General features: G+C 50.5%; 6 protein-coding genes across 6 annotated transcripts; 3 read left to right on the forward strand and 3 right to left on the reverse strand.

Moving 5' to 3' along the window:
• Window positions 1-964: 964 nt before the first annotated feature.
• PV10_08652 (uncharacterized protein) lies at window positions 965-2,572 on the forward strand. The gene is made up of 2 exons (XM_016373701.1): window positions 965-1,775; window positions 1,860-2,572. Exons 1-2 carry the CDS (start codon window positions 1,305-1,307, stop codon window positions 2,127-2,129), a joined length of 741 nt encoding a protein of 246 aa, XP_016220612.1. The 5' UTR covers window positions 965-1,304; the 3' UTR covers window positions 2,130-2,572.
• PV10_08653 (uncharacterized protein) lies at window positions 2,354-4,535 on the reverse strand. The gene has a single exon (XM_016373702.1). It carries the CDS (start codon window positions 4,166-4,168, stop codon window positions 2,798-2,800), a length of 1,371 nt encoding a protein of 456 aa, XP_016220613.1. The 5' UTR covers window positions 4,169-4,535; the 3' UTR covers window positions 2,354-2,797.
• A 587-nt stretch (window positions 4,536-5,122) lies between these two features.
• PV10_08654 (uncharacterized protein) lies at window positions 5,123-6,110 on the forward strand. The gene is made up of 2 exons (XM_016373703.1): window positions 5,123-5,642; window positions 5,706-6,110. The coding sequence occupies exons 1-2, from the start codon at window positions 5,475-5,477 to the stop codon at window positions 5,823-5,825; spliced, it is 288 nt and encodes a 95-aa protein (XP_016220614.1). The 5' UTR covers window positions 5,123-5,474; the 3' UTR covers window positions 5,826-6,110.
• PV10_08655 (uncharacterized protein) lies at window positions 6,033-7,357 on the reverse strand. Its single transcript, XM_016373704.1, has one exon. The coding sequence runs from the start codon at window positions 7,064-7,066 to the stop codon at window positions 6,419-6,421; it is 648 nt and encodes a 215-aa protein (XP_016220615.1). The 5' UTR covers window positions 7,067-7,357; the 3' UTR covers window positions 6,033-6,418.
• A 2,033-nt stretch (window positions 7,358-9,390) lies between these two features.
• On the reverse strand, window positions 9,391-10,754 carry PV10_08656 (uncharacterized protein). Its single transcript, XM_016373705.1, has one exon. It carries the CDS (start codon window positions 10,505-10,507, stop codon window positions 9,701-9,703), a length of 807 nt encoding a protein of 268 aa, XP_016220616.1. The 5' UTR covers window positions 10,508-10,754; the 3' UTR covers window positions 9,391-9,700.
• Window positions 10,755-10,904: 150 nt separating this feature from the next.
• PV10_08657 (uncharacterized protein) lies at window positions 10,905-13,145 on the forward strand. Its single transcript, XM_016373706.1, has 2 exons — window positions 10,905-12,721; window positions 12,776-13,145. The coding sequence occupies exons 1-2, from the start codon at window positions 11,510-11,512 to the stop codon at window positions 13,031-13,033; spliced, it is 1,470 nt and encodes a 489-aa protein (XP_016220617.1). The 5' UTR covers window positions 10,905-11,509; the 3' UTR covers window positions 13,034-13,145.
• Window positions 13,146-13,216: the final 71 nt, after the last annotated feature.

Raw genomic sequence — 13,216 nt, forward strand, 5'->3', positions numbered from 1 at the left:
CCATAACCAATTAGGACCCATTACGGAAGCAGCCGGTAAAATTTCCAGGATCTGATCTCTCTGAGTGGATTTCGGTTTCTAATATCACACCACCTTTGAAGGTTCTTAGCAACAAAATGACTCTTGACTTTCGAGCACCTGGCCTGATAGCCTGATTAAGCAGTAAGCTCTAGCGGGTCCCCCGAGCCTTATGCCGATCGATACTCCGTACTTGAGGCCTTTGCCAGATACTCAGTACTGTGACTTGGCTGGCGACGGTCTGAATTTCTTGCAGTGTCACACAGACGCGACAATCGGCTGTGCTGTGCTGGTTAAAGGTCCCGCCCTAGGCCATGATACTAGTTTGACCCGTTCCATTGGTTCTTCGGAGGATTATCGTCAGCATCGAAAACAGCCGCATGCCCGTAGAATGATATCCCTCTGCATATGGAAGCATGAGTAGAGACTTCTTCTGATTACACCTCTTTCTTCTAGTCCTCTTGCTCAGAAATGGAAAGTCCCCTGGGTACCTAAGTTGGTCACCCATTGATCCGGACACCATGTATGTAGCACCACCAATGTGGGAAATATGTCGCGATCTTCGAGACCAGCAGAATGGACGCGTGTTGGGGTGTTGGGACCAATGAGGACGATCCCTTTGGGCCTCACAGGCCAGGGGTCAAGCTACAAGCTTCGCAAGGGTCCGATTTCGCATAGCGACGAGACTCGCTTGTTCCATGGCTGCGGCTAATCTAGGAAATCCCCTCTCTAAAGTACCCCAGAATCTTGGTTGATAAGCCGCATATCTCATGATACTCGCAGCAAGGACTGGCACGTCACATCGGTGGATCTACACGCATCCGTGTTTCCGCTTCAATGACCTTGCTAGGTCTTGTCATGTGCCCGTCACATGTTTCGATCCGTGTGCAATGGTGACATTTATTAGCTTTTCATCATGAATGCCAAGTGGGCGAGGAGACAATCCGTCACGTTCTATGCATGAAGGAAGAGCGGAAGAGGAGTAACAGGAGTATCGGGAGTGAAATTGAGGACAATCATTCAACGATGGAATTTGTCGCGCATATCAACTGTGCATGGGTGTATTTGGTTCTGCTTTATAAAGATCGACCCTGTCCGTTGGACGACCATTGATGAAGCCTATCACCTCCTCTCAAAGATCATATTAAGTAAAGAACTTGTCATCATCTTCTAATCAGCATTACTATACTCTCACGAACACGACCACCTAACTCGCATTCATAAGCCTCATTTCCATTGACACCATTTATACTACTTCCACCACTACCACTTCCATAGACGAAGACATGGCGAATCTTCCATACGCCGTTCCTCCCAACTATGTGATCCGGCTAGTTGAAGAAGGATCACTGGCAGACGGGCCAGTTGGCCACCAGGAGCCAGTACAGCCACACCCACCACCACATCCATCATACCCACACCATTTCCAATTCCCACCGGTGTCGTTGCATAATTTGACGCTCAAGGCGCATTACCACGGCCCACACGCACCAGGAAGCATACGGACGTCGACGACCGGCAACTGGGCGCCGGCGACTGATATCCGCGAGACATTGAGATTGTATCACATTGAGATCGAGACAGCCGGCACTACGGACAAAGATAGCCTTTTGATCCAGTGGCTGAGCCCGCATACCTTGTTGGTACAGGGTGAAATCAAGCGACCGGGTCCATTGGGCCTCTTAGACCCGTCAGAGGGCGAAAAGGTCTGGGAAGGAGAGGATGATGGTTGGGCGAAGGAGACTGGTCATGCAAAGGTATGTTTATTGTTGGATTTGGCAATAAAAATTTGGTCCCTTCAGTTACACTGTTCCTCTAACGCGATGGTTCAAAATTCTTAGCCCGATACCACCGATGGCGGTCCAATCGAACGAACGCCCTCGCGCGAGACAGTTGAGGCTGAGCTTCGTAACGACACCAAACCCACGATCCTCCTGTCGGAGCGCAAAGTCGGACCTTGGAGACGCACGTTTACGTTGCCCGACGACGTCGAGATTAGGGAGTTGAAGGCCAGACTCGATGGCGGCCTGCTGAGAATCGATGTTCCCAAGCGTAGCGTCGAGGCAGAGGAGATCCAACAGCATGGCGGCGTAAGAATTGAGATTGAATGATTTGTATCGCAATCTCAATGATAAGTCCCACGAGTCATATGATGGAAATATTGGAAGAATCCCAGGCTCGGTTCGAGGCTAGAGACAGGAATTAGCCCCCCTCCCCTTTTGGTTCATAATGCATGGGCCCGCAAGAGCGTCGACTCATGTTCATACGGGTTTGTGCCAGAGGTCCCAAAAAAGCCCCTTGCAAGGATTTAATGCAGGAATGAGCGGGAAAAGGATTTAGTCAAAAGGGTAAAAATTGTGCGTTGAATTGTCATTGCATCAATGCGAATCGGTAGACTCGAACAAGGAGGAGAATGCCAAACATATCGACAGACGACTATTTTGAGCCGTGATCATAAACAACCATGCCTTTGCCTTTCTCATGCCCATAAGTAGTCTCTACAAGACTTTACTTGGCGGAAATCCCCGCGGGCCGAAATGTAGACCCAATATCCAGATTCGTGCCCGTCCCAAAACGCCAGCAAAAAAAAAAATGACACAAGAAGGGGGTGGGTTTTATGTGCCTGTATGTGGACCAGTGCCAATCCCACAGCGACAGACGTCTCTCGGCCCCGCGAGGATCAATGTCGTTACCACCGAGTGATTGCCTGTACAAACATGGAGATATGAGTTGGTCAATCGAGAGGTGTGACCCACGTCAGGTGTGACTTGGTTGAGGTTCAAACTGGTTGAACTTGCAGATTGACCATCTGCTTCAACAGGCTGCAATCCTCACACCTGACCAATTTTTCCAACACCCGGACTCTCTCGCTGAGCCGGTTGATCTCGTTCTCCATGTGGCGCATTTCGACTTCGGTTTGGTTGACGTAGTTCATGGCTTCGGTCAAGACGTCGCTCTTTCGGACCTTGCTCGCGGGAATGGCAGCCATCAGAGAGCTGGGATTGTCGCTGTCATCTTCAAGGCTAGCCTTGGGTCCGTAGTGTGATGATTGTAGGGTATTGTGAAGCTGTGCGATCTTGGCGTTGAGATTTTCACGGTACTTGCGCTCAACGAGGCTGTGGGCTTGTTTCGCCCGCTGCTTTGCATCAGCTTTGCTAGGAGCGCCGCCTTTGGGTTTCGAATCTTGCTCCTCATCGTCGGACAACATAGTGGCGGAGGTGGAAACGGTGGTGGTGGGGTTGGAGCGCTGGTTGGCGCGACGGCGAGCTGCTGCCGCCGTAGGTTTGCGAGGCGGCAAGGGGACCGACTGAACTTGGCTGTTATCGTTGGATGATGCTGAGGAGCGACGCATCGAGGCGGAACTGACTGTGCTGTTGCGTGTACTAGGAGTCGGCCGCGAGTGTAGAGAGACGGAAACACTGTCGCTGGTGATCATGGTCTCGTTGGGCGAGGCTGAGCCGGTGATACAGGGCACCGAAGTACATTCCTCGATGGGAGGCAGGGTGGTGAAATTCATGCACGGAGCGTCAGGGCCACAGCGTTGTGGTTGGCAGCTGTCAACTTGGCCTGCTATCAGCGGACACAGCTTCTCTGAGGAATCCGTTTTGGATGAGATGGAGATGGCAATGGGATCAAGAGTAGCGACGGGTGGTGAGGTGTTGATAGAGTCATTCGCAGACAGTGAGGCGGCAAGGTGGCTGTTGTTGGTGTCGAGCATCTTGGAGTCGTAATCGGCGCGTGAGCTGATGCTCGACTGATCCATGGACGACAGATCCGAGTCCATATTGAGAAGTTGGGAGTAGGAAAATGGTCCAGTGCTGTAGAGATCTCCTGAGAGAGAGTCCACCTCGGGAGACTGTTGCTGTTGGTTCAGGCGAGAGTCTGTCGAGTTGAGACGATTCGAGGGGCGTAGGTAAGACAGCGAATCACCATCGGTGTCCATGTTGGACGAGTACTTCTGGGAGTCGAGGGGCGAGGAAGTTGTGGAGGGATTGAGGGGTGCAGAGGTAAAGTCCATCTCATGCCACCGATTGTAATCACCAATATCCGGATCAACAATGGCTAGTCGGGACTGGTGACGTTGGAAATTGGGATTGTTATGAAAGTCATGAGAGCCATGTTGGTCTCGATAAAGGGAGCTGTACGGCATGACTTGAGCCGCCGCTGGGACTTCTTTCACTTCTCGACGGCTGGACCCCTGGGGATTCGCTGGGAGTATGACCCGTAGCGCGGTTTGATGTCGGCGTGGCTAGGACGATTCTGCTCGTCCGCCCGGGCAAAGTCCCGCAAGATTGCTGTCTGGCGTACGTGTATCAGAGTCAAGGGCCAACGGTGAGACGCAGCTATGCCAGAGAATGTACGGGCAAAACCAAGGCAGGGTCGGCACTAACAGGAGCTGGTAAGAAACGCAGTTGTTTTGGGGCGATGGTGAACAAAGAGATGAAGATGTCAGGCCACGGTGCTGAAGACTTGAGTGTAGTTTGTGGAGTTGACGCTTTTGTTGTAAGGTGATGAAGGCTCACGGGCCTTGGGATCGGTAAAACATGACGGAGGGGCGGGAGGATCCAAGAACGGCGGTGCAGCCTTGGTCCAGGATGTGGGAACAGCGCAAAGCATGAGTAAGAGGAGAAGATCAGAGATGATCAGAAGTTGTCACACCACGAGGAGGAGAGGCGGTATTGCCAAGAAATCACGTGAATGGCATTAACCAATAGTTGTGTTGAATTACGTTAAGCGAGTCACGTGGTGTATGATCGTTTCAATATTACAGTTTACAAGGGTTGTCTTAGGGTCCACCCCTGGACACGTCTAGATTTTCGAACAGGAGACACTTTTGCTGTGACGGTAAATACAACCGTACACCACCAAAACAGCCCGTAATGTCCTGTCAAATGACGTTTTGAGATTTCATCAAGTGGCCTGACTCGAGCCGTTGAGCCCGACTCAGTCCGCGAATAGCTGATTGGTCCGTTTAACTACCGCAGCCTCGTGCCTGGATCGAACGATCGGAGTCTGCCGTCCGCACCATGCGTCGATCATCCATCACACGATGTCGCGCAGCTCTGAGGGTCTAGAGGCTTCTGCGAGCTGGTGATGTGATCATGCCAACATCTGATCGAGTGATGTGTGCCTGTGCCACCACGAATTGACCTCTGCTGACGAAATCGCTCACAGGTCACCATGAGTGCACGTTTTGATACTGAAGCTTTCGGAAAATGCAGGACGTGCCTGGAAGGTAGGAGAGGTGCTGTATCAGTTTAAAAAGGATCAACTATACCCAGCATCGAGGTAGGTGGTACCATATTGACTCCAATCAGCAGTTCCAACATCAAAGAACACCAAACAAAAAGACACTCGACTCCTCAGCCTCGACAAGAACAACAGTCATCCAATCCCCGCTCAATTCAGACAAAACGATTAATTACATAATCAACTCACTCACTCACGCATTCAAAATGAACGCCGCTCAAACAATTACACGAAGAATGGTGACTGGTATGGGTCCAAGATTGACCGCACCCGTACGACACTCTTCGACATCCATGACGCCCAAGGATCGCAAAAATATGAGAATGGTCTTCACAGCGGGCACAGCAGCAACTCTCAGCGGTGTTGCATTCGCAGTAAGTATTGTCGAGCCTCGCATACAAAAGATGAATGGCCACTGACATGATCTTCCCTGATAGGCTGCACGATCAGGCAACCGAGTCGGCACCCGGTACCAGAAGAAGAACCTCAGCCTCGACTCTTCAAAATGGTTTTTGGAAGGCGCCGACGTCAACAAATGGCTAGCACCTAGACACTGATTACTGCTTGCACGTATGCATTGTCATGTCAATCATGCCATGTCTCGCCGCTTGAATCGCCTGTGATGGGTCAGAGCTCGTGGTGATTTATTTGTGGAGTTTATATTATATGGCGGGCGTTCTGATCCTCGGCGAAAAGAGCAAGCTTGTAGGGGGACACGGCGTTTGGAGGGATGTTTTTGTGGAAACTCTGCACAGCAGAAACGATTTGATCCAACAATTCAATTAACATACAACCCACTTTGGGATATATATACATGTTATACACAAAACGCCCCCTGGGGTATTATAAAAATCTCTTAAGATTCCCAACGTGGTGATGCACATGCACGTGACTCCACGTGACCTTTCCTCCACCAACTCCACGCTTTTATAACTTCAGTTTCAAACCATTCCATGGCGTGGTGAGGTTTTGTGTGTCCAAATTTCCTACGCATAGCGTATCGTAGACACCCCACATTGATAGTAACGAGTACTCGTAGTAGTGAGACGGTGGCTTGGCTGAAAGCAATACGAAGCTGAAACGTGGCCAAGACTGCCCATTGGTTCCGGCCCTACTCGTAAATACTTTTGACTCTTATGACCACGCCTGGCTATGAGCACTTAAGAGTTGCCCGACTGAGAAGGGTGGCGAGTGGGCGGACAGCCCAAAGGCCGGCATCGTCATCCTCTGAACACGAAGACAAGGGACTCGAAGGTTCTGCTGATTGGTCTTCAGAGCATTCAGCGTCTGTCAGGGAGCCATCGCTTTCGGCAGCAGTGTCATCGTCGCTCCAATCACCTTCATGACACAACTCGCCATCGCTGCTATCGTCGTCTTCACTGTCATCCTCATCGCTCTGGAATTCATCGACGATGGAGTAGGGAGGAGGAGATGCGAGGTCTGTCATAGCGGAGATTTGTTCTTGGATGGCGGCTTGGAATTGTCTGAACGAAGGGACATGGTCCTGCAGATATGAGGACAGTTCGTTGAGTTCTGATTCCGGATCGGCCGAACTTGACTCCATGCAAGAGCGACTGCTTTCAAAAATGGCAATGTGGCCGAGAAGTCTGCCTAATCGCGGTTCATTCTTGGCTGATTCTGAGTTGAGTTTCCAGTTGGAAACATAGAGTAATCTGGCGGCAACGACGGGTGCCATTTGTGCTAAAGGTTGAGGCTGAGAAGTGAACTCGAGGGGTTTGTGAGAGTTGAGAGGTCCAGTATGACGAAAATGAGGTGATGGAGAGCAAGGCCTTGACATGACCAGTCCTACCAGAACATGCCAGAGGAGTGAAGTTGAGAAGGATCGGGAAGCAAAAGGTCGAGTTGTCGACGGGAAAGTGGTTGATGTTTATTGTGAAGGTGGTCGGACTGTGCAGATCAGTGCTGCAAGTGGAAGGGGAAATATTGTGAGACTATTGTGTAGTTGTGTGTAGGCGTGTGTAGGCGTGGATTTGAATTTGGATAGAAAGTGTGGGGAGGCAGGGAGGATGGCCTGATTATCAAATAAATTATATTGTAATGGACAGTCAGAAGTACATCTACACCGTACGCATCCTCACGGTACTAAAGTACCTTGTATTGGGAAGTTCCACTGCTACAAAAAGCCAGAAGGGGCCGTAAAAGTGGCCCGAGAGCCGAATGATTGATGGTCAATCCAAAAGGGAAGCAGTTGATCAAGTCAGTCAGCCACCAAAGCAAAAAGCAACGAGAACAGAAGAGGGCTTTGACGGTCGAGACAGACGGATGCAGGAAGCATTACTCGGTAAGTGTCTGGAAAGAGTTTCCAACGGGTTACACGCTTCATCCTGATTCACGCATCCTGATTCCCATCTCGATCCATCCATTCCATCTACTCATCCATCATCCATCCATCGATCCATCTGCGGCTGAAGAAACCCGCCGAAAGCAGAGTTTGGGTCTCCTGGGCTGCTTGCATGGGTGAGTTCATGGGTGCATGGGTGCATGGGTGCAGGATTGGGCCGAGGGGGCTTACGAGCAAGATTCTCTGGGTATTGGATCCACCCCCCAGCACCCACAAAATCCACTACCCAGGAACCGAGTTAAGCCTTCGCTACTCAAGCACTCTAGGGTCGATCTTAGACGAATCATAGCCGTTATCCGAGATGCTTAGGGCTGGATTAGGCTGAATGCTGCCCATACCTGACAGGTGTGCAGTGCGTACTCCGTAGGTACCTACCTACTGTATGCGCATGCAAATGCCTGGAGAGAGCAGATTCTCGCACCAGCATTGGAACTGCACATAGTCATAGGCTGTTGGCAGCCTTCTGTTTTCATCATATCAACACAGCTGTGAACACATTCCAGTACATTGCATATGCATGTACGTACAGAACATACTCTTGCGGCCAGCCTTTTCTCTCCTGTCGATTAATGGAAAATGCAGAAACTATGGATTGTGGCGTCAATCGAGAATCCCAGAGGACCAGAGGTCTCCAGGGACCAGGGTGGACGATTTGGGTCCCTCGGCCCCCATCCAAGCTTCGGATCTAGGCTGATTAGGCATCACTCACTCGCTTAACCGGCCCCTGTCATCACCTACTACCACCAAAGTTACTGGGTCCTCGACGAATGCTATGCCCAAAGGAAACCCTTTCCCCCTCCTCTCCTGCATCTCTCTAACCTCTTCCGGCGGTCTGTTCTCTTGCCCTCTTGGTAATTACACCCGACAGATCGTTTTCTTCCTTTTGCCAGCTGTCGATTCTCGTGCTACTCAGACGTACCGAATGTCGTTCTCTTCCTCGTGGCAGCCCCATCATCTCAGCTGGCAGTGGACCCATTCCCTTTATCTTGCCTTTTGACCTCATCACCCTGGTGCTGGCGTTCTTTCCAAGGTGGAAATTCAAAATCGACGCCATGGGCACACAAACGTGACTGAACCTCGACACTAGTTATTTGGCCGTGGTTGGTGGATCTTGACTGAGTTGTCCAAGCCAACGCTGCCTACATTACGCATCATTGTGTAGACGTACTATTGAACTAAGTTATCTATGGATAAAAGTATAGCTAAGATGGATTGAGCCATCGAGGTTGCTCCAGGCGTTGTTTAGGGCCAGTGCACGGTCAACCATGCCTGGAGAGTGCCCGAGGGGCCCTAGAATGAACGCTTCACCCTCTCAACATCGAGCTCTCCTCTATCGACCCTCCCATTTACAATCCCAGCCAACCCAGCAATATGGTAATCAACATCTTGATCAAGTGAAATTGACATGTCGCATCAATTGCCATGACATTTCCTGACTTGAGTACTTAGTGCGCTATCACCCCTTGGCCAGCCATCAGAAGCTGTGACAAAGAGCCATGATTTCCCCTAAGCCATGCAACTCCTGTGGCCTCCTTGGGCACTGGGCCACCTCAAGTCAAAATCGGCTTGGATCTTGCTCATCCGGTGCCTGGGCCTGGCCAGATCACCCGTCAACCTGTCTGTCAAAAAGGCACATCCAAGCAAGACTCAGGTTTCCAAGGGTCCAATGACATTGCGCTTTGATCACTCCGCTGTCACCCATGCGGTTGGCGGGGTTGGGATGGTCCCCGTGCACGATACGGTGTCCAAGCGTAGAATTCCAAGCTTCAATAATCTCTCATTTATCGATGCTCATTGCATTATCCTGCCTCATTTACTGTGTCATGCCACCTTATATCATGTCAACGTTGATGTGAGAAAGAAAAATGCCCTGTTTCAGCGGTCACTCACTTCCAACACCCGCCCCTATCCAAGACCAAACGCCAATAGACCATCTTTGCTTGCTCACCACTTCACCTTCACACCAGACAAGCCCGTAGACACTAACAGGACAGACTAGTAGCCCAAGTGCTGAAAGCTCCACCTCTGATAGAATGACAGCCATATTCCATGTGGGAAGAGACCAAAGAATCAAGTAGATTGACTTGCATCCATCTCATCCTGAGAATCGCCAGCCCTTGTCCAACGCATAATTCCCATTCCAATGCTATTACCAGATGCTCGAGCCTTAGAATCAGGCAACACCAAGGCATCGGGGACCATTCCCTGGGCCTGAAATCCGCATTTTTCAAAGACCCGTCGGCTGGCATCGTTGCCTTCAAAGTAATACCCCGTCAAGATATGCACATTCATCAATGGGACCAGTACTTTACTCCTTAGAGTCTGTAGTGTTGCTGGCATGATCCCTCGTCCGTGATATTCGGATATCAGGTAGTACCCGACCTCCCAGACGATCCCAGGGTCTCCCAGAGGGAGAGAATCGTTGAACGCGACAGCGGCGGCTTGTTCCTGTCGATCTACGACCCCTGGAAATCCGCTCCGGCGCACGTCAATGGTCCCTATCATGACCTCTGTCCTGTCACTATTATTGCCAAAGACTGAAGCGTCGGATTTCGCGACCCTCACCCGGATCATCGAACCCCATCCCTTGGATCCGATCCATCTCGTGCTTCGGCTCGTCTCGACATCTCGCTTCTCGTCCGACGTTGCCATCGCCTGCCATTCCTCTCGCGTCCTGTCATTGATCTCTTTCACGTGCTTGAACCACGACTCCCAATCTGCTTCTGTATAGGGAAATGGCGGCTGGTCTAGATTCAGATGGACCCGTGGATCGTTGAGTGCTCGTATCACTGTCGGTCCATCCTCGTGTTTTGCTGCAGTCACAACCACATCCAATGATGCATGCGGGACATGTAGTTGAAAGGGATCGAAAGCCATGCTGGTCTCAGTATTGTGATCAAGACGGTCATGATTCTGCGCGCCTCATCTCGACTTCTTGTCTGACTTTCATACCCCTTTTTAGAGCATGACTCATACGATGCTTTATACCTCAATGATTCAATTATGCCCTGACTCATTCGTCTTTGGGTCATGCTGTGCATTCCCGGAGTGTACAACGAGACTATTGGCCCCAGCCAGGGACTACAGAGCCATCTTTGATGATCTGCAGGTGGCTGGGCTTGTGGTGTTGACAACCCATGTGTCACCTACGTTGATCTACCTCGGAGGCTAAAGGATAACCCCATAGTCTTAGCAACTTGGCGGATACTACTCTATCTTAGGTACCTACAAGAAACACTGGTCCTCGTAAACATGCAATTATCCACATTGAACCCAGACCGAAGCCCACCAGTGAATAACTATAATTCATCTGCTGACACTAGATAAGAGGGCATCACCCTAACAATCACGGACAGCCAATATCGAGGTCACAGGAAGATGCCTAAAGACTTACGTGTTCGAAGGTATGCCCATGGCTTATCAGGTAGGCAAACACCCACCACTACTGCATTCCATGGAACGAGACTGGATATCGGTCTTTGTGTACGCATCAGCGACGTACAATGCTAGATGCTAATGGAATCTTCTGCATTGGCCTTTAATCACCTCATCCAGCAAAATGTCGTGCAGCCTCACAGCGAGCATTCACCGTTGTGTTTTGGTTGTCCCCTCGCCAATTGCCCCATGACGCGAGATTGTTACGTGTCCCTTAGGCTCCAGAATGCCTTGCAGTAACAACAGGCCAGACTGCAACGATTGGGTCGCTAGCCACATTGACATCATGCGGGAGTATGCCGTGAAACTTCAGTTGTGCGACATCAAACAAGAAAAGTACCTACATAACAACATGTTAGACCGTTTGCCTTTCCCATACTTCTTTATATCATTCTGCCTTTCCTTCGTCCATCCCCAGGGCGATATTCTGCAACGATCTCAACCATGGCATCTTCTGCTGTATTCGAGATCCCTCGCCTGGATCTCCAGGAATGCGAGATCGATTCTTCAGCATCAATCAACCTCGTCGAAGACTTGACCTCATACAACTGGATCGAGGCACCCGAGACGACTCCAACAATCGCTGTTCCTGGCTGTCCCGCTCTGTGGGCACCTCCACCAACACCAACACGAGTTGACAAGGATTCCGGCCTCATTTATATCTCCCAGAATGCAGCACGACACCCCGAATATCCCCTTGAACCACTTTTTCGCGCATTGTACACTACACATCCTTTGTTCGATATCACACCTATTGATATTGTGACCGATCGAAACAACATGCGTAAGCTCCTTTCATTCGTCGACCCAGGCTCCTCCAGAAATGGCCTGGAGCCTTTCAAGATCAATGTCGAGATCATCAAGAACACCGCAATATTCTGTCGAGAGGAGGTCAACTCCATGGAATTCATTGGACCCAACGAATTCCGAGGGTTTGGCCATGAATTCGAGAAAGCTCATACTGCTAGCCAGATCTACGGTAGCACAGGACATCATAGAGTCATTTCGTACCATTTCGGTGGCTTGAAGTTTCTTGTGCGCTACGAAACAGATGGATATCTGGCGGAAAAAGAAGCCCCTTCAGACGAGTACCTGTCCAAATTGCTGGATGGACTGTCTCTGTCAGCATCCAAACCTGGTCCCGAATCCCTCCCGCCTCAGTTTGCTGTGTCCAAATTGAGAATCAAGAAGCTAGGACAGACAGTATCGCGGACGTCCACCATTGAAATCAAAACAAGAGTCATTCACAAGCCTCTTGATCTCCAACAAATTATCCCACAGCTCTGGATATCTCAAACCCCGAACCTGGTCCGAGCATATCACCAGAATGGCGTTTTTACGACTCCAATGGTGCAAAACGTTACCACAGAGATCCAAGATTGGGAAAAGCGCAACCACAAAGACCTCCAGAAACTAGCAATCTTGATTCGAAGGGTCATCAGCCTCGCAAGGCAGTGTGGAGGAACCGCTGTCGTCCAATCCGATGGCGATCCTGACAAACTGCTCATCTACAAGGTTGATAGGAAAAAGATGCTGCCTCAAGACTTGTATTCGAAATGGGATGAGGACCAAGAAGAAGGTGTAGGCATTGACGACCGGCACGAAGGCAGCCATGGACTTGAGGTGGCCGAAGCAGGACGACAAAGCACCGACACGGTATGCGACACTGGATGGACACTACTATGAACGGTGCTAATGGATGGAGTACAGCCCGCAACCTCGTCAGATGGAGTCAAGACACCAATCAGAACTGGCGTGGTCAGCAACAATGTTGATTTAGCCAAATTTCCCTATTTATCGTCCTTCGTGCAATGTCAGAAGACCCCTCACCCAGAAGGACAAGAGCCGTTTGACGACACCGTCGACCTCTCCATTGTAGCTCTCCAAGGGGTTAAATCTGGCTGCTCGCAATGTATTCAGTCCCTCCCAGCACTCGTCCATGAATACCGCATTCTTTTCCAAACGTAGTACCAATTCAATCAGATCGACGTTCTAGGGGAATTGTCTCTTGACGAGGTAATCGCCAATCTTGAATTCGACATCGGCAGAACGGACTACGACAACGACGACAACGACGACAACGACGACAACGACGACAACGACGACAACGACGACAACGACGACAACGACGACAACGACGACAACGACGAC

This window comes from Exophiala mesophila, assembly GCF_000836275.1.
Source record: "Exophiala mesophila strain CBS 40295 unplaced genomic scaffold supercont1.6, whole genome shotgun sequence".
Classification (NCBI taxonomy): domain Eukaryota; kingdom Fungi; phylum Ascomycota; class Eurotiomycetes; order Chaetothyriales; family Herpotrichiellaceae; genus Exophiala; species Exophiala mesophila.